Below are 24,228 nucleotides of genomic sequence, written 5' to 3'. Positions count from 1 at the left end.
ACTGCTGGAGTTTAATGGAACAACAGTCTATGGCTGCATTTACATGCTGCTAACCATGTACTGTTGGCAATGACCAAAGCAAAACTCTGCAGACACCTTCAGTGAATATTTGATGATTATTCAAGCTACCTCCTGCATGCAGCTGAAGATAATACTGGCACTGTAACCCTTAAAAGGGTGATAGTTTAAAGTATAGTATTACTTTTTGGTTATCTGTTATGCTACAAAACTATATATATGCCTTCATTCAAGAAAAGAAATAAGATTTGAAATAGATTCATTAAACAATGATGGGTGTTGGGTTTTTCTTTTTTATATTCCCCCCTCTTCTGAAAACAATGGAGTATGGATCTATGGATACTTGCTGACCTTTGGTGTCTTAGCAAATCAAACGTTTTCACACGTGCTGCTAGACTATTTAGTCATACTGGATATCACAACCAAGCCCAATCCTCTTCTCACCTGACATCCACACATGGACACTTTCTAGCAGGGATCAGTGGATAACAATGAGGAGTGGGAACTTTGGCTGATTTCCCCTTCTTTCCTCTACCCACCACCCAAAACTAAGTTTTAACAACAGGGGATGGGGAAAGGGGGGTATTTTCAACTGCCAGCTGCCCATTTCTCACCTTAAAAATAGGTAGCCAGCAATTAAAAATTGTGTTGCAGTTTTCAGGTGGGCCTGTATATGGGTGAACAGCCCACTTGCCTGAAACAGGTGCGAAGCTGCCTAAATATGCAAATTTGGGTATTGTGCAATTGCAATTTTCAGCTATAAATGCAAGAAGCATATACGTCACCTTCTTATACCAGATGGCGAGTGACCTAACCAGTGGTTATTAAAGAGTTCCAGATTCACCTCCTCCGTTCCTAGGCCCGACCTGTCACTCAGCTCAGCTTGGGAGCAGGCTGATCTCCCGCCCTTGCAGAAGTGGCGGGCTGCCGGGACACCAATTTGGTGCCCACAGCTTACCAGCAGCAATTGCTAGGGATTCATGCGGATAATCTGAGCAGCTGCACTGACGGCTTTGCGCCCGTCTTGAATGCTACTTTAAAATCACATACCCACCACCCCAGAAGTCAAACCTGGGACCACTGCATATGTTAGTATTATAAGGGCCAATGCATTTAGCAATGGAGTCATCAGAAGAGCTCAACAATGGTGGCTGCTGAAAACAGCACAGAATTACAAGGATTTAGCAGACTGAAAGAAAAGGATTACTCCTATGTTATTAATGGCTGAAATCGTCCTTCGTTGAATTTTCAAATTAAAGCATTTATTGCTGTTTTATATAATGTAATTTTAATGTAAAAATGAGTGCTTTGGAATATATAAACATAAGTATATAGGAAATAGGAGCAGGAGTAAGCTATACGGTCCCTCGAGCCTGGTCCGCCATTTCATAAGCTGGCTGATCTGACCGTGGACTCAGCTCCACTTCCCTGCCCACTCTCCATAACCCCTTATCGTTTAAGAAACTGTCTATTTCGGTCTTAAAATTTATTCAATGTCCCAGCTTCCACAGCTCTCTGAGGTAGCGAATTACACAGATTCACAACCCTCAGAGAAGAAATGTCTCCTCGTCTCAGTTTTAAATGGGCGGCCCCTTATTCTAAGAGCATGCCCTCTATTTCTAGTCTCTGCCATCAGTGGAAACATCCTCTCTGCATCCACCTTGTCAAGCCCCCTCATAACCTTATACGTTTCAAAAAGATCACCTCTCATTCTTCTGAATTCCAATGAGTAGAGGCCCAACCTACTCAACCTTTCCTCATAAGTCAACCCCCCTCATCCCCGGAATCAACCTAGTGAACCTTCTCTAAACTGCCTCCAAAGCAAGTATATCCTTTTGTAAATATGGAAACCAAAACTGCACGCAGTATTCCAGATGTGGCCTCACCAATACCCTGTATAGCTGTAGCAAGACTTCCCTGCTTTTATACTCCATTCCCTTTGCAATAAAGGCCAAGATTCCATTGGGCTTCCTGATCACTTGCTGTACCTGCATACTATCCTTTTGTGTTTCATGCACAAGTACCCCCAGGTCCTGCTGTACTGCAGCACTTTACAATCTTTCTCCATTTAAAAATAACTTGCTCTTTGATTTTTTTTCTGCCAAAGTGCATGACCTCACACTTTCCAACATTATACTCCATCTGCCAAATTTTTGCCGACTCACTTGGCCTGTCTATGTCCTTTTGCAGATTTTTTGTGTCCTCCTCACACATTTAGGGCTGCTGACCAAGGACCGTGTGGCTCTTTGTCGGCTGGCGTGGACATGATGGGCCGAAATGGCCTCCTTCTGTGCTGTAAATTTCTATGTTTCTATTGCTTTTCCTCTCATCTTTGTAAAGTCAGCAAACTTGGCTACGCTACACTCAGTCCCTTCTTCCAAGTCATTAATATAGATTGTAAATAGTTGGGGTCCCAGCACTGATCCCTGCGGCACCCCGCTAGTTACTGATTGCCAACCAGAGAATGAAGCATTTATCCCGACTCTCTGTTTTCTGTTAGTTAGCCAATCCTCTATCCCTGCTAATATGTTACCTCCAACCCCGTGAACTTTTATCTTGTGCAGTAACCTTTTATGTGGCACCTTGTCAAATGCCTTCCGGAAGTCCAAATACACCACATCCACTGGTTCCCTTTTATCCACCCTGTTCGTTACATCCTCAAAGAATTCCAGCAAATTTGTCAAACATGATTTCCCTTTCATAAAACCATGCCAACTCTGCCTGACTGAATTACGTTTTTCCAAATGTCCTGCTACTGCTTCTTTAATAATGGACTCCAACATTTTCCCAACCACAGATGTTAAGCTAATTGGTCTATAGTTTCATGCTTTTGGTCTGCCTCCTTTTTTAAAAAGGGGTGTTACATTTGCAGTTTTCCATTCCACTGGGACCTCCCCAGAATCTAGGGAATTTTGGTAGGTTAGAAGAAAAGTAAAACAGAAAGTGTATATGTACATTTTTTTTAAATTTCAACCGTTTACCCCAAAATTCTTCAGTCAGAGAGATCTAAGAGGCACTGTGCCAGTAAATACAGCAAAGCTACCAGTATGAGTGAGCAGATGGGCTTGGCCAGTCAGATTGAGAATTTGAATTTTGTTTCTTTTTAAATCTGAAAATAAAAAGATGGTACTAGTAAAAGTGACCATGAAGCTATCGGATTGTCATAAAAACCCAACTGGTTCATTTATGTCCTTTAGAGAAGGAAATCTCATGTTCTTACTTAGGGCTCAATTTTCCTCAGTGATTTGTGCCGTTTTTTTGGAGCAGGCCATTTTTTTTGGCCGAAGTTTAAAAAACCACAGTTTCCCCGATCAATTTTCTCCAGCGTAACTCAGTTAGTTACGATTTTTTGGGGAAGTTTTTCTTTCAGCCAAAGGGAGCATAACTTGCCACCTGCACCATTTCTGGTCATTTAGGTAAGTTTGGCCACTGAGAGTTACTCCAGTTCTTCTTAGGCCAGCGTATGTGGCCTCTGCAGGAAAACTTTCTGGAGAGTTAAGGAAATCGACGCAGGTAAGGAAATTGGCGCAGGTAAGTGCAGCAGATGCCCAGACAGCAGCAGCAGGAAAGGTGAGAGAGAGGAGGAGAGAGCGGGGGGCTGAAGCCTTTTGGGTATAGTTAGGTGCGGGGACCGGGAGGGAGGAGGCTATTTGGCCTGGGATAGGGGTGGGGGAGCGGACCGGGGGGCCACTCAGCCAGGGCTAGGGGCGCGGGAGCAGACCGGGGGGCCACTTGGCTTGGGATAGGTGTGAGGGAGCGGACCGGGAGGCCACTCGGCCAGGGCTAGGGGCGCGGGAGTGGACTGGGAGGTCACCCGGCCAGGGCTAGGGAGTGGACTGGGAGGTCACTCGGCCTGGGATAGGGGCGAGGGAGTGGACTGGGAGGTCACTCGGCCTGGGATATGGGTGGGGGAATGGACCGGGAGGCCACTTGGTCAGGGCTAGGAGTGAGGGAGCGGACCAGGAGGCCCTTCAGCCAGGGCTAGATGGTGGGGGAGCGGACCGGCAAGCCACTTGGGGCTAGGGGCGGGTGGGGGAAGCAGACCCGTAAGGCACTCGGGGCTAGGGGCGAGTGGGAGAGCAGACCGGGATACTCTTCGGCTAGGGCTAGGGGTGGCGGAGCGGACTGGCAGGTCACGTGGTTGGGGGAGGGGGGGTGTGGACCAGCAGGTCACTTGGTTGGGGGAGGCCACTGGCAGGTCACTCGGCCAGGGCATGGGACAGGGGAGCGGACCAGGAGGCCCTTCGGCCTGGGATAGGGGCGGGGATCGGCACCAGCATCGGGAGGGTGGGGGGGTGGCTTTAATAATTGGAGGTAAGTTACTGCAAAGTATTTTAATGTGTTTTTAAGTTGCTGCAATGTATTTTAATATGCTTTTAAGTTGCTACAATGTATTTTAATGTGTTGTGAACTGGCTGTATGTTTCACTTTGCAGCCTCAGCCCACATTGACTCCCTGGTTACCGTGGCAACCCAAACTTTTTGGCGCAGATCAAGGCTCCACCTCCAAAACTAAAGGACAGGTTCGGCTGCACCTCAATGAAGAAATCAAACGGGGAAACTTAGAATATTTTTTTTGCCATACTTGGACCCCATAAAATGGGCGTAACTCTTCAAATATGCCAAAAAAAACTTCGGGGAAAATTGAGCCCTTAGTCTGGGCCTCTTTGTGATTCCAGTCCCATGCCAACATGATTGACTCTTAAGCACTCTGTGAATTGGCCTAGCAAGTTACTCCGTTGTATTAAGCTGCTACACGTAACAATTAAGGCAACTAGGGATAAATGCCAGCCTTGCCAAAGATACTCACATTTTAAGAATTAATTAAAAAAAACAAGAGGCGGAGCCTGTGCAGTGCACATTCCTCCTATTTGCACCTCAAAATGGCATCAGGGTCCTATGTACATCATAGGATGCCGATTAACATATAACAAGTAGGCTCCTACCTGAAACAGGCGGGTGCCTGGCCGCCCATGCGAAGCCCCCAATGAAAATGCTGATGGGTAGATCGGGAGCCGGCACCCCGTTCCCGCTGAACAGAGGCCGTCAAAATTGGGGCCATTATGTTTACGTTGCTTTGCCTGCACAAGAAAGGGTGCAGAATAAAAACTTGGCCAATGTTGTTAAGTAATCCATTTGTACAACATGAAATACTTGTAAATGTGATGTTGGAGGGGTTCTATATAATTTGTCTTCTACAATACATAAATTGCTAAACTGTTGTACTTCAATTGTTTAAACTTCACAGAGACTTTGGCCTCGATATTTATAGGGAGACGGCGATGGAGGAGTTCCAGATGAGGAACCTATGTTCGGGTTTCATGGATATCCTTGTTGAAATTAACAATAGGATGTGTTTTAAGGTTTTTCACCAGGTTTCTCACTTGATAGCCAGTGTAATTGTAAGGCTGCCTGCCTGTCAGGCGGGAAAGCCTTTGGCACAAGGCTGTACCAGGAGTGGAGAAGATCGAGGTCGGGGGGGAGGGGATCAAGGTCGGGGGGGAAGATCGAGGCCGGGAGGAAGATCCAGGTCGGGGGGGGGCGGGGCGGGGCGGTTGGATCGAGGTCGGGGGGGAAAGATCGAGGTCGGGGGGGGAAGGTCGGGGGAGGACAAGGTCAGGGGGAGGCGAGGTCGGGGGAGGACAAGGTCAGGGGGAGGCGAGGTCGAGGTCAGTGGGAGGTCGGGGGAGGTTGAGGACGGGGTCAGTGGGAGGTCGGGGGAAGTCGAGGTCGGGGGAGGTCGAGGTCGGGGGAAGTCGAGGTCGGGGGAAGTCGAGGTCGGGGGAGGTCGAGGTCGGGGGAAGTCGAGGTCGGGGGAGGTCGAGGTCGGGGGAGGTCGAGGTCGGGGGAGGTCGAGGTCGGGGGAGGTCGAGGTCGGGGGAGGTCGAGGTCGGGGGAAGTCGAGGTCGGGGGAAGTCGAGGTCGGGGGAAGTCGAGGTCGGGGGAAGTCGAGGTCGGGGGAAGTCGAGGTCGGGGGAAGTCGAGGTCGGGGGAGGTCGAGGTCGGGGGAGGTCGAGGTCGGGGGAGGTCGAGGTCGGGGGAGGTCGAGGTCGGGGGAAGTCGAGGTCGGGGGAAGTCGAGGTCGGGGGAAGTCGAGGTCGGGGGAGGTCGAGGTCGGGGGAGGTCGAGGTCGGGGGAAGTCGAGGTCGGGGGAAGTCGAGGTCGGGGGAGGTCGAGGTCGGGGGAGGTCGAGGTCGGGGGAGGTCGAGGTCGGGGGAGGTCGAGGTCGGGGGAAGTCGAGGTCGGGGGAAGTCGAGGTCGGGGGAAGTCGAGGTCGGGGGAAGTCGAGGTCGGGGGAAGTCGAGGTCGGGGGAAGTCGAGGTCGGGGGAAGTCGAGGTCGGGGGAAGTCGAGGTCGGGGGAAGTCGAGGTCGGGGGAAGTCGAGGTCGGGGGAAGTCGAGGTCGGGGGAAGTCGAGGTCGGGGGAAGTCGAGGTCGGGGGAAGTCGAGGTCGGGGGAAGTCGAGGTCGGGGGAGGTCGAGGTCGGGGGAGGTCGAGGTCGGGGGAGGTCGAGGTCGGGGGAGGTCGAGGTCGGGGGAGGTCGAGGTCGGGGGAAGTCGAGGTCGGGGGAAGTCGAGGTCGGGGGAGGTCGAGGTCGGGGGAGGTCGAGGTCGGGGGAGGTCGAGGTCGGGGGAGGTCGAGGTCGGGGGAAGTCGAGGTCGGGGGAAGTCGAGGTCGGGGGAAGTCGAGGTCGGGGGAAGTCGAGGTCGGGGGAGGTCGAGGTCGGGGGAGGTCGAGGTCGGGGGAGGTCGAGGTCGGGGGAAGTCGAGGTCGGGGGAAGTCGAGGTCGGGGGAAGTCGAGGTCGGGGGAGGTCGAGGTCGGGGGAGGTCGAGGTCGGGGGAGGTCGAGGTCGGGGGAAGTCGAGGTCGGGGGAAGTCGAGGTCGGGGGAAGTCGAGGTCGGGGGAGGTCGAGGTCGGGGGAAGTCGAGGTCGGGGGAAGTCGAGGTCGGGGGAAGTCGAGGTCGGGGGAAGTCGAGGTCGGGGGGAGGTCGAGGTCGGGGGGAGGTCGAGGTCGGGGGGAGGTCGAGGTCGGGGGGAGGTCGAGGTCGGGGGGAGGTCGAGGTCGGGGGGAGGTCGAGGTCGGGGGGAGGTCGAGGTCGGGGGGAGGTCGAGGTCGGGGGGAGGTCGAGGTCGGGGGGAGGTCGAGGTCGGGGGGAGGTCGAGGTCGGGGGGAGGTCGAGGTCGGGGGGAGGTCGAGGTCGGGGGGAGGTCGAGGTCGGGGGGAGGTCGAGGTCGGGGGGAGGTCGAGGTCGGGGGGAGGTCGAGGTCGGGGGGAGGTCGAGGTCGGGGGGAGGTCGAGGTCGGGGGGAGGTCGAGGTCGGGGGGAGGTCGAGATCGGGGGGAGGTCGAGGTCGGGGGGAGGTCGAGATCGGGGGGAGGTCGAGATCGGGGGGAGGTCGAGATCGGGGGGAGGTCGAGATCGGGGGGAGGTCGAGATCGGGGGGAGGTCGAGATCGGGGGGAGGTCGAGATCGGGGGGAGGTCGAGATCGGGGGGAGGTCGAGATCGGGGTATCGGTGATCACGAGGGGGTCGGTGATCACGAGGGGGTCGGTGATCACGAGGGGGTCGGTGATCACGAGGGGGTCGGTGATCACGAGGGGGTCGGTGATCACGAGGGGGTCGGTGATCGCGCGGTGGGGAATGATGTTTGCTTGTTGCGCCTGGAGGAAACATGCCTGCTCTTCCTGGCTCACAAACAGTACTATAAATGTATTTACAGCCCTTCTCGCCTCAGTTTACCTGCTGCGTTTCGGGAAACCCGGCCGAAATGGGTTAAAAAAACATTTTAAACTGTTAAAACGGAGGCACGCAGCCTCCTTAAAAGATTTTACCGACTGAGAGCTAATTGCTTGGCCAACTGACGATCAACCTCCTTGGGGTCGGGTTTGAGATTTTGAGGGTTAAAATTCCCCCCTTGCTTTTAAGAATTGATTGGCTTGCAAGTCCGAAACTGGTTATCTTGATATCACATAAGGAACTGACACAACTTACGTTCTGAGATGGAAAGTACAACACAGCACACGTTGTTTGAAAAGTTTAACGCTATTTATTTCAATTTAAATGGACCAAAAAGTGAGTCCCTGTTAATATTATGCAATTTAAGCATGAGAAAAAAAGGCTGAAATTGTCTTTTTGAATTTGCAATTCTCCAAAATCCAATGAAACTACTGCATTGATTTTTTCACTGTATAATTTCAATCTATATCAAGGGAGCATTCAACCATGAAATTGAAAAAGTGTATGCTATTAAATGAATGTTACCATCTTTTGAGAGACAAAAAAATAACCAGCTTAACTACTAGAATGTATAATGACAACTTCTTTTCAGAAAGCAGTTAAAGTAATAGGTTTTTAAATCCCTAGCGTGTGGTTTGAACAGATATATGACGGATCAGCGACAAAGACAGTGTTCTATTGTTTAAAGATTGAAGAAACTGTTGTCCTTGCTTAAAATAAACTTTTATATTCGTTGAAAAACAAACTTTTTCTCAGAGAGGATAGTGTGGGGATGAATAGAACTCCTAAAATATGTCCATTGTGAATGAGAGGTACATTGGGAAGAAGGTTCCACTTCTGGGTTATGGGCTGCAATTTCAAGGAAAACTACTCTCCTTGCCTCTGCAAGGGTTTGACATGAATTGAGCTTTGAGCAGACTCAAACTACTTCCTTTTGGGGTCAACTTCATAATATAAAACTGTCAATAAACTGGCATTAAATTGGCATGGTCACAAAGATGGCTAGTCCAAAATGTTTTTCTGTGGATGGAATTAAGGTACATTGGTGGAGTAATGTGAAATAATTGATATTGTGTATTTAACTATGCTATATCTGGCCTGTGAGTGCTCGGTTCTGATAAGTGAAAAAAAGAGAGGAAAATGTTCAATACATAAGGACAAGTATTCATCATCTTGAATGCCAGAAAATCCACCCTCTCCAAATTATTTTATGGGCTCTGCATGAACAAATGTAACCTATATCAGCACTGTTCACCAGTAATGTCAAATACGCATTATGCGTGTTTGGGGATAAAAAGAAAATTAACGATCATATGACTTTGACATTGCCCAAAGGTCTAGAAGTTATTACACATGGGCACATAGTAGGCTTTATTAATGTGCGGATGTATGTACATATATCTTAGGCTACAATTTGTTTTGAAACCATATTAAAATTCAATATGGTTATTTTAATTAATTATGTGCTGTATTATTTTCTGGTTTTTAATTTTATGGTTGTCTATTGATCTGGTTCACATTTATATAAAAACATAAGAAATAGGAGCATTAGTAGACCATTTGGACCCTCGAGCCTGCTCCGCAATTCAATAAGTCATGGCTGATCTGATCTTGGACTTAGCTCCACTTCCCTGACTACTCCCCATAACCCTCCACTCCCTTATCGTTCAAAAATCTGTCTATCTCCACCTTAAATATATTTAATGACCCAGCCTCTACAGCTCTCTGGGGCAGAGAATTCTACAGATTTACAACCCTCTGAGAGAAAAAATTCCTCCTCATCTCAGTTCTAAATGGGCAACCCCTTATTCTGAAACTATGCACCCTAGTTGCAGATTCCCCCATGAGGGGAAACATCCTCTCTGCATCTACCTTGTCAAGCCCCCTCAGTATCTTATATGTTTCGATTAAGATCACCTCTCATTCTTCTAAACTCCAATGAGTATAGGCCCAACCTATCTTCATAAGTCAACCCCTTCATCTCAGGAATCAACTTAGAGAACCTTCTCTGAACTGCCTCCAATGCAAATATATCTCTCCTTAAATAAGGAGACCAAAACTGTATGCAGTACTCCAGGTGTGGTCTCACCAATACCCTGTACAGTTGTAGCAGGACTTCCCTGCTTTTATATTCCATCCTCCTTGCAATAAAGGCCAACATTCCATTTGCCTTCCTAATTACTTGCTGTACCTGCAAACTAACTTTTTGTGTTTCATGCATACGGATGAAGAGGTCCCTCTGTACTGCAGCATTTTGTAATCTATCTCCATTTAAATAATAATTTACTTTTTTATTTTTCCTGCCAAAGTGAATAACCTCACACATTCCCACATTATATTCCATCTTCCAAATATTTGCCCACTCACTTAGTCTGTCTATATCCCTTTGCAGATTCTTTGTGTCATCCTCACAACTTGCTTTCCCACCCATCTTTGTATCATCAGCAAACTTGGCTACATTACACTCAGTCCCTTCATCCAAGTCATTAATATAGATTGTAAATAGTTGAGGACCCAGCATCGATCCCTGCGGCATCCCACTAGTTATCGTTTGCCAAACGGAAAATGACCCATTTATCCTGACTCTCTGTTAGTGTGTCAATCCTCTATCCATTCTAATATATTACCCCCACCCCGTGAGCTTTTATCTTGTGCAGTAACCTTTTATGAGGCACCTTATCGAATGACTTCTGGAAATCCAAATAAACCACATCCACTGGTTCCCCCCTATCCACCCTGCTTGTTATATCCTCAAAGAACTCCAGCAAATTTGCTTGACTGTATTATGCTTTTCCAAATATCCTGCTGCTGCTTCTGGAATAATAAACTCCAGCGTTTGCCCAACAACAGATATTAGGCTAACTGGTCTATAATTTGCTGCTTTCTGTCTCCCTCCTTTTTTAAATAGGGGTGTTACATTTGTGTTTTTACAATCCGCTGGGACATCTCCAGATCCAGAGAATTTTGGTAAATTGCTACCAATGCATCCTCTATCTCTGCAGCCACTTGTTTTAAGATCCTAGGATGTAGGCCATCAGGTTCAGGGGACTTGTCCACCTTTAGTCCCATTATTTTACCGAGTACTTTTTCTTTAGTTATAGTTTTAAGTTCCCCCTCCCTATAGCCCCTTGATTATCAATTATTGGGATGTTTATAATATCTTCTACCATGAAGACTGAAACAAAATATTTGTTCAAAGTCTCTGCCATTTCCCTGTTTCCCATTAGTAATTCACTCGTCTCATCCTCTGAGGGACCAAAGTTTACTTTAGCTACTCGCTTTTTAATATACGTGTAGAAGCTCTTACTATCTGTTTTTATATTTCTTGCTAGTTTTCTCTCATAATTCATCTTCTCTCACTTTATTATTTTTTTTTAGTCGTCCTTTGCTGTTTTTTTTAATTTCCCAATCCTCTGGCCTCCCACTAATCTTGGCAACAGTGTATGTCTTTGTTTTCAATTGGATACCATCCTTTACTTCCTTAGTTAGCCACGGATGGTTCTCCCTTCTCTTAAAGTCTTTCCTTCTCACTGGAATATATTTTTGTTTCTGCAAGCTAATATTTTAATGGGAGTTAGGATTATGGACCAAGCCTATAATTTACACAAATACCATTTAATAATTTGTTTATTGTACATAGGTAACTTACACTGCCTACACAATATTGTTCAATAAATGTACAAGTGAAAGCTGACATTATCTGTTTATGAAGGTCTAGTTGATAATGACAATACTCTTGCAACAAAATTAAAATATTTGTAATGTTCCAGGGAATCTTAGTGAACCCAGAAATATATACAGATCATGACATGAAGATAATAATGTAGTGGACCCATGGTTGACCAGTAAAATAAGTTTTTGCCATTCAGATAGGAACTAAATATGATTAACTATTCGAAACCATTGCTCCTGACACTGTCAAGTGTTCGTAGCAGAGTTATTTCTGGAATATGCAATATGTTACTGACCTTCCTTCTCCCCACCTCCCAACGTTCTTAACAATCACAAAGCCAGAATTCAAGGACTAAACGGGGGAGGGAAGCAGTACAAGATAAAAACCATAGATTTCTGATATTAATTCCTGCTCCATAGGCTTGAATATCTTCAGTAACAGATGGTACTTTCAAAGAGACTTTTTAATGGCATTTTATGTGTTGTTAATCAAATAAGGAACTGTTTGTTAAACACTTCAACATGCAGACAGTACCAGGTTAAAACCCAGTCAATGTAAAGCATATCGCGTAAATTTAGTTACCAAAGCTAGTTACTATAACAGATTATTTTGTGGATAATGTCTTCACTGGTCAATTATGACAGCAGGCATGAGGTCCCTCGTGGTTATCTACAATTTAGTGGAATGCAGTATCTGACAAAGGTGAAGCGACAATACAACATATTCTGGTATGCTTCTAGTCGTTTATCCCCTTACAATGAATATATTTTTCTACTCAAGGTCATTACTTCCAGATGCAAAGTCACTAGAATCAGTCAGGTTGTTACTTTGTTGATGAAAAGGTTAAGTGGTGTGAGATTAAGGAAGTATGAGATTGAAGCATGAAAATGAAAAACTTTTCTTTACCGTGATGAGTCCAGTAGAAAGTGACTGTGAAAATACTCATTTCCCTTGTGATTCACACAGTCTTCAGAAACTGATGATTATTTACCATTCCCTTAGATAAGATATGAAGAAACCACCTAAAAATGATCGCTAATATTTACTATAGTTGTTTTTTATGATTCACAGAAATCTGGAATCATTTTACAGAAATCATACATTAAGGCTATGTTAATATCTTGGCTATTATTTATTAATAATGATTAAATGATCCAACTACATGAAGACAATTATTATAAGATCCAAGAATATTGAATAGTTTTCAGAACAGCCAAAATTACGCTTGCTAATAGTTAAATATTACCTTTACAAAATTATCACAGATTTTTTTTGGAAAAAAGTTATATTGAGAGTAAATATTTTCCTTTAGCTAAGGGTCAGTCACCAACTGTGATCAAGAAAGATAATGGTTTCCACCAATGCTCATCTTGAGATCTGTCTTCAATTTTTTCCTCCTTTCCTGTGGACAAGCAACTAGAGGGCCAGTAATTTCCTCAAGAGCTACTCCCATAATGTCGCTGGCAGTGTGGTGGAAATTCTGTTTACGCGTGTAAATGAGATTTTTGCTGCACTTTTGTTGAAGTTATGGCTGCGGAGTGGGAGAAGCTCCGTGCATGTGGTCTCGGTTTAACATTCCACACACCAACATGGCTAAGGCTGGAAATGTCCTGGACCTGTAGGAAATCAAAGATTTGCCTCACCCTGCCACATTACTCCCCAGAACTCAACAATGACTTCTTCATGGAAAGGTGCTACCAGGTTCAAGTTTTGCAATGATCAATAAATGCAACTGTAGGGCATCTGAAATGTCATAAAAAGTCAAAAATAAAACAGAAATTATTTAAAATCTAGAGCAAATCAGTCAATACCTGAAAAAAAATTGATCAATAGAAATAAAAATCAGGAGATTTAAAATGAGCTGCCGACTCACTATTACCCGTTCTATAGTATCACGCAAAGTCAACATCTATCTCATTGTGTGCTATACTATTCCTTCTACCCAAGAATAGAACTCAATAAAAAGCTGTCAATTTCTTTGAATTAGGAAGTCTGTGTCTTTCTTCGGACTTGTGTATTTTTCTACTGCAGGCTACCCCCTATATATATATGACACCCTATATAGTTATAAGCTAATTTTCAATCACATGAAAATATTGTATTAAATCATTTTTCTGACCTGCAGCTAATGCCATAGGCTTAAGATTAAAAAATAATGAATTGCTCTGAACAGCAAGGCCACTCCAGGGAGATGTCAGGATCAAAAGACATTTGGGGACACACTAATTAAAATACTGACAAAATTAATTAAAAATCAATTTATTTAAAATAGTTATGGGGAAAAACACACCAGAACTATAAGAACCCAGGTTACCAGAGCTGGTTGAGAGGTTACAGAGAGTATTAATAATAACAATTTGCATTTATATAGCACCTTAACAGAGAAAAATATCCCAAGGCACTTACAGAAGCATAACATAAGAGTTGCCTCCTCCAGAAAGCAGAAGGCCAATTTTAACTCTGGGTGGGAATCAAGGCTGCGGAGCTGAAGTGGGCAGCAAACCATCCAGCCCACTTTCTGCATATGGTTGCGGGCTGGAGACCGTGCAGACCGGAGACCGTGCGGACCAAGTCAGGCCTGCGGTTTGATGCGCATCCTGATGACATCATTGGGACCTGACACTGCCATTTAAATTCGGCCCTCATCTCTTCTGGGGTGGATGTCCTTCCTGTGCCTGAAGTCAGGTAAGTAAAGATGGTAGGGCGGGGGAGCAGGACCGTGTCAGGAATCCTCTCTGCCATCTTACCCTTCCTCCCACACCGCTTCCACTGAGTGGTGGTGGAGGGAGGAGTTAAAAACAGGTTTAAGAGTCGGAGCAGAAAATCCAATTCTGTCCTGGCCAATATTTATCCCTCAATTAACATCACTAAAACAGATTATCTGGGCATTATCATATTGCTGTTTGCGGGAGCTTGCTGTGCACAAATTTCCTACATTTCAACAGTGACTACCCCCACCCCCACTTCATTGGCTGTAAAGCACTTTGGGATGTCTGGTGGTCGTGAAAGGTGGTATATAAATGCAAGTATTTCTTTTCTTTCGGCTGAGTTTTAATGGAGAAGATGGGTTGGGAGTGTGGGGGCTCTGAGATAGTCAGGAAACCCAGGGAACGGGTTTCCTTCAGGCCCTGCCAAATTGAACGGCAGGGCCAGATTTGCAGGTGGGAAACATCTGTTTCCCACCTGCAGCCAGCCAGATGGAGAGGCTGGCTGGCTCTGGGCGGGTAGGCCTGTGGCACTAGTCCGCGTGAAGGAGGGAGGGATCGCGTGGGGGCCGGAGTTGGCCAGAGGTGCAGGGGTGGGGGGGAAGTGATCGGGACTCAGGACCAGCATGGGAGGGGATGGGGATGCGTCTGAAGAAATCAGGGGCCAGGAGGAGCAGCTGGGGAGGGGGGGGGGGTGGGGGAGAGGAAGTGGGGGGAAGCTGGATGACATTGGAGGGCCAGAGAAGTGGGGGGAGGGAGTGCAGCGGGCAGTGATGAAAGCAAAGATCGGCGGCTGGAGGAGCGGGGGAAGGGGATGCAAGGGGGAGGGGGGAGAGACAGACAACATCGGAGGGTCAGAGGAGCATGGGCTGGGGGGCGGGGAGGGAGGCCTTTTGGGGAGAGATCGAAGGTCTGTAGAGTGGGATTGGAACCCAGGGGTGGGAGGGGATCGGAGACCTGTGGGTTGGGATCGGAGGCCTTGGGAGAGGGGATCTGAGGCCTCGGGGTGGGTGCTCCGATCATGGGGATGGGTTAGGTAGGGACCCTGGAGGTAAATGTGAAGGTACTTACTGCCTGCTTTCAGCAGTTCTCGCCTTGCTGTAGCACGAGGTGCAAAACCTGACCAGCTCAAGTTAAATTCAAAAAAGATGGTTAAAGCAGAGGCTTCTAGCCTCATTATAATATTTAATAGGCAGCCTGCCTTTTGGCAGCAGATTGGCTAACTGTTTCGTCCTACCTACCTTAAAACCAGAAGTGGAAGGGTTGGAGGTGGGTTGAGGTCGGGATTCAGATTTTCCACACTTTAAAACTCCCACATGTCCCCAACCCACCTGTTTATTGAGGTTAAAATTCCCCCTTTATGGAATAAAATTTCACTTATTTATTACTGACATATCTGATTAAAACAACCCATGACATCATAAAAGTAATGCTTGGAATGTGAATTTTAAATTTGACACATAAACCCCATTCCAACTAATATATTGGCACTACAGGCAATTTGTGCTTTGAGTCCAGTGTCCTTTGAAACATAGAAACATAGAAAATAGGTGCAGGAGTGGGCCATTCGGCCCTTCGAGCCTGCACCACCATTCAATAAGATCATGGCTGATCATTCCCTCAGTACTCCCTTTCCTGCTTTCTCTCCATACCCCTTGATCCCTTTAGCCGTAAGGGCCATATCTAACTCCCTCTTGAATATATCCAATGAACTGGCATCAACAACTCTCTATGGTAGGGAATTTCACAGGTTAACAACACTCTCTGAGTGAAGAAGTTTCTCCTCATCTCAGTCCTAAATGGCCTACCCCTTATCCTAAGACAGTGTCCCCTGGTTCTGGACTTCCCCATCATCGGGAACATTCTTCCCGCATCTAACCTGTCCAGTCCCGTCAGAATCTTATAAGTTTCTATGAGATCCCTTCTCATCCTTCTAAACTCCAGTGTATTCCAGTCTCTCCTCATATGTCAGTCCCGCCATCCCGGGAATTAGTCTGGTGAACCTTCGCTGCACTCCCTCAATAGCAAAAACGTCCTTCCTCAGATTAGGAGATCAAAATTGAATACAATATTCCAGGTGAGGCCTCACCACAGCCCTGTACAACTGCAGTAAGACCTCCCTGCTCCTATACTCAAATCCCCTAGCTATGAAGACCAACATACCATTTGCCTTCTTCACCGCCTGTTGTACCTGCATGCCAACTTTCAATGACTGATGAACCATGACACACAGGTCTCGTTGCACCTCCCCTTTTCCTAATCTGCCGCCATTCAGATAATTTTCTGCCTTCGTGTTTTTGCCCCCAAAATGGATACCCTCACATTTATCCACATTATACTGCATCTGCCATGCATTTATCCACTCACCTAACCTGTCTAAGTCACCCTGCAGCATTTTAGCGTCCTCCTCACAGCTCACACCGCCACCCAGTTTAGTGTCATCTGCAAACATGGAGATATTACACTCAATTCCTTCATCTAAATCATTAATGTATATTGTAAATAGCTGGGGTCCCAGCATTGAGCTCTGCGGCACTCCACTAGTCACTGCCTGCCATTTTGATAAAGACCCGTTTATCCCGACTCTCTGCTTCCTGTCTGCCAACCAGTTCTCTATCCAGGTCAGTACCTTACCCCCAATACCACGTGCTTTGATTTTGCACACCAATCTCTTGTATGGGACCTTGTCAAAAGCCTTTTGAAAGTCCAAATACACCACATCCACTGGTTCTTCCTTGTCCACTCTACTGGTTACATCCTCAAAAAAGTCTAGAAGATTTGTCAAGCATGATTTCCCTTTCATAAATCCAAGCTGACTTGGACCGATCCTGTTACTGCTTTCCAAATGTGCTGCTATTTCATCTTTAATAACTGATTCCAACATTTTCCCCACTACTGATGTCAGGCTAATTCCCCGTTTTCTCTCTCCCTCCTTTTTTAAACAGTGATGAATTATACTGTTGACTCACCATCTTTTTCTAGAGCTCACATTTATCCTGTAACAAAATTTTGTCAGTTCCTTTCTGAAATAAATTCAAAATACCATGTAAAATATGGTAAAATTTGCATCAATAAATTAATTATTTTTTTAATTCAAAGTTTATTCCAAAATAGTGATTGTTTTGACCCACTGAGCAAACATTTGCCATAAGTTATTTAATGTTAGGTGAAGTTGTTCTGAACATCTATATTGAATAGATTCTTGTTGTTATTTTTGATGAAGACAGTTGAACAAGAGGGGTATATTTTCTTCTTTTGGATTGAATGAGTTCATAACATTATTTTTTCCAAATTTTAAAATCCGTCAATCAATAAGGCAGCTGCACACAACTTTCCTGTGGGGTGATTTTGTGAAGTACAAATTAATTAGTGAGAATGACAGAAAACTGAATGGTAGCATAGTAGTTAAGGTACAGAACTAATAATCCAGAGGCCTGGACTAATGATCCAGAGACATTGAGTTCAAATCCCACCACGGCAGCTGTGGAATTTAAATTCAGATAATTAAATAAAAATCTGGATTAAAAAGCTAGTATCAGTAATGGTGATCATGACACTATCGGATTGTCGTTAAAAACCCCTCTGCAAACTCATCTGCAAACATGGAGATATTACACTCAATTCCTTCATCTAAATCATTAATGTATATTGTAAAGAGCCACGAACTCTACCACCTAGAAGCACAAGGGCAGCAGGCGCATGGAAATACCACCACCTCCATTGGTGGTGTGGGAGGGGGAGGATCCAGTTGTCGTGGTACATGTAGGTACCAATGACATAGGTAGGACTAAGAAAGAGGTTCTGCTGAGAGAGTTTGAACAGTTAGGGATTAAATTGAAAAGCAGAACCACAAAGGTAATAATCTCTGCATTATTACCTGAGCCATGAGAAAATTGGCATAGGGTCAATAGAATGAGGGAGATGAATGCGTGGCTCAGAGGTTTCTGTGGGAGAAGTGGGTTTCGATTCATACTCGGGAAAGAGAGAGCTGTTCCGTGGGGGCAGATTACACCTGAACTATGCTAGGACCAGAGTTCTAGTGAACCGACTAACTCGGGAGGTAGATAGGGCTTTAAACTAAAGTGGGCGGGGGGCGGGGGGCGGGGGGCGGAGGGGAGGATGGTCGCAGTAGAGAGCAATCTAGAATGCTAAAGAGAAAAGAAAAAGAAGCAATGCAGGAAAATGATTGTGGTAAGGATAACCAGATTATGCCAGGAAGGGACAGAGCAGACAGAGATGGGAGGAAAAGTAATGTGTGATGAGGACATAAAAAATTTGCAAAAGAACATAGACAGGCTAAGTGAATGGGCAAAAAATTTGGCAGATGGAGTATAATGTTGGAAAGTGTGAGGTCATGCACTTTGGCAGAAAAAAAAATCAAAGAACAAGTTATTATTTAAATGGAGAAAGATTGCAAAGTGCGGCAGTACAGCGGGACCTGGGGGTACTTGTGCATGAAACACAAAAGGATAGCATGCAGGTACAGCAAGTGATCAAGAAGGCCAATGGTATCTTGGCCTTTATTGCAAAGGGGATGGAGTATAAAAGCAGGGAAGTCTTACTACAGCTATATATGGTATTGGTGAGGCCACATCTGGAATACTGCGTGCAGTTTTGGTTTCCATATTTACGAAAGGATATACTTGCTTTGGAGGCAGTTCAGAGAAGGTTCACTAGGTTGATTCCGGGGATGAGGGGGTTGACTTATGAGGAAAGGTTGAGTAGGTTGGGCCTCTACTCAGTGGAATTCAGAAGAATGAGAGGTGATCTTATCGAAACGTATAAGATTATGAGGGGGCTTGGCAAGGTGGATGCAGAAAGGATGTTTCCACTGATAGGGGAGACTAGAACTAGAGGGCATGATCTTAGAATAAGGGACCGCCCATTTAAATCAGAGATGAGGAGAAATTTCTTCTCTGAGGGTTGTAAATCTGTGGAATTTGCTGCTTCAGAGAGCTGTGGAAGCTGGAATATTGAATAAATTTAAGACAGAAATAGACAGTTTCTTAAACAATAGATAAGGGGTTATGGGGAGCGGGCGAGGAAGTAGAGCTGAGTCCATGATCAGATCAGCGATGATCTTATTGAATGGCCTACTCCTGTTCCTATTTCTTATTTTCTTATGTAAACAAAAGAGTGCACTAGCAAATAGGATCCAGGTAAGAAAAAATAGCGATAAGACAAATAGGGCTGTAGTGCAAAATAATGTTGATATTTAATAATGTTAAAAAGACAAATTTAAAAGCATTGTATCTGAATGCATGAAGCATCTGTAATAAAGTAGACGAATTAACAGCGCAAATAGATGTAAATGGATACGATATAGTTGCAATTATGGAGACATGGTTGCAGGGTGACCAGGGTTGAGAACTGAATATCCAAGGATATTCGATATTTAGGAAGGACAGGCTAAAAGGAAGAGGGGGTGGTATGGCGTTGTTAGTAAAGGATGAAATCAGAGCAACAGTGAGAAAGGATATTGGCTCAGAAAATCAATATATAGAATCAGTCTGGGTGGAGCTAAGGAGCACCAAGGGGCAGAAAACATTGGTGGGAGTTGTCTATCGGCCTCCAAACAGTAGTGGCAGTGTAAGGGACAGCATAAAACAGGAAATTAGAGATGCATATAGCAAGGGTACTACAGTAATTGTAGGTGACTTTAATCTACATATAGACTGACCAAACCAAATTAGTAATAATACTGAGGCAGATGAATTCCTGGCGTGTGTACGAGATGGTTTTTTAGACCAGCATGTTGAGAAGCCTACTAGGGAATAGGCTATCCTAGATTGGATATTGTGTAATGAAAAGGGGTTACTTAACAGTCTTGATGTGCGGGGTCCTTTAGGCAAGAGTGACCATAACAAGAATGAATTTCTTATTAAGATGGAAAGTGAAGTAGTCCAATCCGAAACTAGGGTCCTAAATCTAAACAAAGGAAACTACAAAGGTCTGAGGAATTAATTGGCTATGATAGATTGGGAAGATTCATTAAAAGGAATGACAGTGGATAGGCAATAGCTAATATTTAAGGAACGAATGCATGAATTGCAGCAGTTATACATTCCTTTCTGGCATAAAAAGCACAAAAGGAAAAGTGGCCCAACCATGTCTAACAAAAAAAATTAAGGATAGTATTAGATCCAAAGAGTTATACAAAGTTGCCAGAAAAAGTAGCAAGCCTGAGGATTGGGAGCAGTTTAGAATTCAGCAAAAAAGGACCAAGAGATTGATTAAGAAGGGAAAAATAGAGTATGAGAGTAAACTTGGAAGGAACATAAAAACCAATTGCAAAAGTTTCCATAAGTACGTAAAAAGAAAAAGATTAGTTAAGACAAATGTAGGTCCTTTACAGACAGAAATGGGAGAATTTGTAATGGGGATAAAGGAAATGGCAGAACAATTAAATAAATACTTCGGTTCTGTCTTCATGGAAGAGGATACAAATAACTTCCCAGAAATGCTCGGGAACCAAGTGTCTAGTAGGAAGGGGAATTAAAGGAAAAGAAAATAGTGCTGGAGAAACTAATGCGACTGAAGGCAAATAAATTCCCTGGGCCTGATGATCTGCATCCCAGAGTGCTAAAAGAGGTAGCTGTTATGTCTGTAATGTACTTATGAATGACTCCACGAGGCGATGTGTTGTACTCAAACTGTAGTGACCTTGGTCCTTTATTCATAACTCCAGTGAGGCAGCCGCATGGTGGCTACCCTTTTATACAGCCTCTGCCACCAGGGCAGGAAATCCTGGTCTCCACAAGTTGCCCCCACTAGTGGTGCCAGCATAGTATATACACAGTGTAAACTTTGTTGATAGTACATCAGGTAAACAAGTCTCCATCTTATGCAAATATACAGTGACTACACAGAGAGTACATCTATAGTCTGCATATATAACATCACTCTCCCCCAAGTCCTTTGTGCTAATTATCTTTGCACTATGTGCTCTGGCTTAGCTCTTCCCAGACTTAAGTGCCAATAGCCCTTGCACCTTGGCTGTGCTTTAGCATGGTTCTCTCCCTGTTAACCCCAAGTACTTTTGCCACAATGTTGGGTAGTGGTTACCAGTTTGGATGGTTCAATGATGCACTCTAGGTTCCAGTGGGTTCTGGGTGTGATCCATGTGTGTGTCCATGGCTACATACATCCATTTCCCCGTCCCCCACCCCCCCACCCCACAGCGTGATCATACAGCATTAATATACAGGAACAGACACAGTGCAAGTACAAAGAAAAGACAGTTTGTATCGTGGCACTTTGGTTCAGTGACTTACATTCGTTACGTTTTACGGTCGTGCGCCAAGATTGGGTAGATTGCATTCATGGTTCAGTCATGGTCAGTACTGAGATAGCAGTACAGGTATGCTAGGATGCTGGTTCCAGAGCAACCGGACGGGATCCTAGTCGTCTGATGGCGGCACTGCTCCCCCTGCTAGTGGGGTGGGCTTGGTTCGCTCACCTTGCCAGGACTCAGGGCCTTTGCCGTTGCCTAGTGGTGGACAGAGCCACGGATGTGTGTGGCCTCCCTGTCCTCCTTTGAGGGCTGCAGAATCTTCTGCCTGCTCTTAAACGGTGTTGGGAACCTGGCTGTTCCAGGTCCCGTGTGGGGAACTCGTTGGTTCTGACCTTTTGCTCCCAGACATGGCCGAGGTAGCGATTGGGTCTGGGGGCTGCACCGTCTCCACCCGGGTGGTGGGCAATGGCGCCGTTTTCATTTCCAGTTCCGTGGTGAATAGTGCCATCGGGTGCCTGCAGTGTGGGATAGACCTGGGGCAGGGTATCAGGATCAGTGCCTTCACCCTCCTGAGGTTGCTGGCCTATAACTTGTGGGGACATCTGGGGCAGGGCATCAGGAGCAGCACCTTTACTCTCCCGAATTCGCTCGCTTGCTACTTTTGGGGACACTCTATTCCCGACAACTCGCAACAACATTTTGTTCACAATCTTAATTGGTTCATTACATTGATTGCCATGCATACAATGTCTCTAAGTTCAGTTGGTTGCAGGTCTCCTTTAAGAGAGCCCTACTGGCTTTACCCTAATCAAATCCTTTGTTAGACACCACGTGTTGGTCCCTCAGCGTTGCACCTCGTGGTATGGCCGCAGTCATCTTTTTTTTCAGTCATGCTGCACCTTGCTGCAGCAGGGACGCCATCTTGCCACTGTCCTCGAGGTCGACTGCCTTGATCCTTCTCCCCCGCGCTTCTGCCACAAAAGTTGGAAGAGTGCCTGCGAATTCAATCTTCCTCCCCAGGAGTCCTGCCACTGGAGCCGGGCAGGTACTTTTAGGTCGTTCCGGTTGGATCTTTGCCTAACAGTCGTGATGGACGGTCTGTGCCTCAGGTGCTGCGCTGGTCTGTTCTCTGGTGCCTGGCTCAAGTGAAGGCGAGGTTTTGCTCTGCCTCTGAGCAGGGGGGACCATCAATTGCTGGAGTGAAGAGGTTTTCCCATTTCCACTGGATCGTCCCCATCCACCTTCTTCTGAGTAGCATTGGACCATCACCGGCAACAATCACAGAGGTAACTTGTGCATCACACCTTAATGGATTACACTTACATCCGCAATACCAAGGAATGGAATCAGCTCCTTGGTGTAGGTGTGCAACTTTTCGTGTACTGGAACCAGCTCGGGTCATTTTTCGTTCCGTAGCCTCTCAAAGGCATCCTGGCTCATCACTGACTGGCTCGCTCCTGGAATGCTGTTTATCTCGACTTCCATCTTCACTGAAGGACAATCGGTGGTGCAGGTATACACTCCATACACCACTTCTTGGGGCTGAGCTGCCTCTCTGGTCAAATCATCATACTCCCCGCTGGATTCAAAGTCATCTACCAACTCCTCTGCTAGACGGTGAGTCGTATTTCTTTCACACATACGCTGGAGGTGTTCCTTCATGTTACAGGCTTTGCATACTCAGCAAACCGACACTGGTGAGTCCTATGGTTTCCTCCGCAATGCCAGCATGGTGCTTCTCGATTAGCATCCCTCGGCGGACTCTGAGTTCTGGAACCCTGAGGTCTGTGCTCTCTGCCCTGGGCAGAGCCACGTTCTACAGTCTTGCCTATGAAAGGCACCATTCTGGGTTTGAGTCCACAGGATGAATAATTTGCTTGGTGCTGCAGATCGAGGTCATGAACGTCTGACTGATGCTGATGGCCTTCTGCAGGTTGACTCTGGTGTCGGCAGATAATAACTTGTGAAGGAGGCCCTCGTGGCCAATTCCCATAAAGATGTCTCGCAATGCTTCGTTGAGGTGCGTGCCAAAATCACACGGTGCCGCAATTTTCCTGAGGTTGTCAGCATATTTTGCAATCTCTTGGCCCTCAGGTCTGTGGTGAGTGTAGAATCTGTGCCTGGCCATGAGGATGCTCTCTTTTGGTTTTAGTTGGTCGTGAATTAGTTCAGTCAGTTCATCGTATGTTTAATCCTTGATGAGGCAGTCGACCTCGGGCCCACAACTGGTCAGCAGTACAGCCTTGCACTTCTCCGCCAATACGTCTGTCTCCCCTGCCAGGTCGTTTGCCACAAAATATTGCTCGAGCCTTTCCGTGAAGGCATCCCAATCATCACCCTCTGCGAAGTCTTTTTGTGTGCCAAAGGTAGTCATAATCACGTGAAAGTCCGTATGTTCGTCGCCAGTTGTTGTGTCTGTAATGTACTTATGAATGACTCCACGAGGCAATGTGTTGTACTCAAACTGTAGTGACCTTGGTCCTTTATTCGTACTCCAGGGTGAGGCAGCCGCATGGTGGCTACCCTTTTATACAGCCTCTGCCACCAGGGCAGGAAACCCCGGTCTTCACAAGGTGCACCCTCTAGTGGTGCCAGCATAGTTTATATATATATATATATATACACAGTGTAAACCTTGTTGATAATACATCAGGTAAACAAGTCTCCATCTTATGCAACTATACAGTGACAAGACAGAGAGTATATCTATAGTCTGCATGGAAATAGCAGATGCATTGGTTGTCATCTTCCAAAATTCTATAGATTATGGAACAATTCCTGCAGATTTGGAGGGTGGCAAATGTAACCGTACTATTTAAAAAAGGAGACAGAGAGAAAACGGGGAACTACAGACCGGTTAG

The 24,228-nt window shown here is 45.9% G+C and overlaps 1 protein-coding gene across 5 annotated transcripts in view; it reads right to left on the bottom strand.

Moving 5' to 3' along the window:
- tox (thymocyte selection-associated high mobility group box) overlaps positions 1-24,228 on the bottom strand; it is a 425,064-nt gene that overhangs the window by 111,303 nt on the left and 289,533 nt on the right. For 3 of the 5 annotated variants that reach the window (XM_070875600.1, XM_070875611.1, XM_070875640.1), the window contains exon 4: positions 4,964-5,098. The exons of the other annotated variants lie outside the window; for them this stretch is intronic. In XM_070875600.1, the coding sequence (XP_070731701.1) occupies positions 4,964-5,098 (135 nt within the window). The remainder of the gene's footprint in view (positions 1-4,963; positions 5,099-24,228) is intronic. 5 annotated transcript variants of the gene reach the window in all.

This window comes from Pristiophorus japonicus, chromosome 1, assembly GCF_044704955.1.
Source record: "Pristiophorus japonicus isolate sPriJap1 chromosome 1, sPriJap1.hap1, whole genome shotgun sequence".
Taxonomy (NCBI): Eukaryota; Metazoa; Chordata; class Chondrichthyes; family Pristiophoridae; genus Pristiophorus; species Pristiophorus japonicus.
This window is presented reverse-complemented; position numbering and strand designations above follow the sequence as displayed.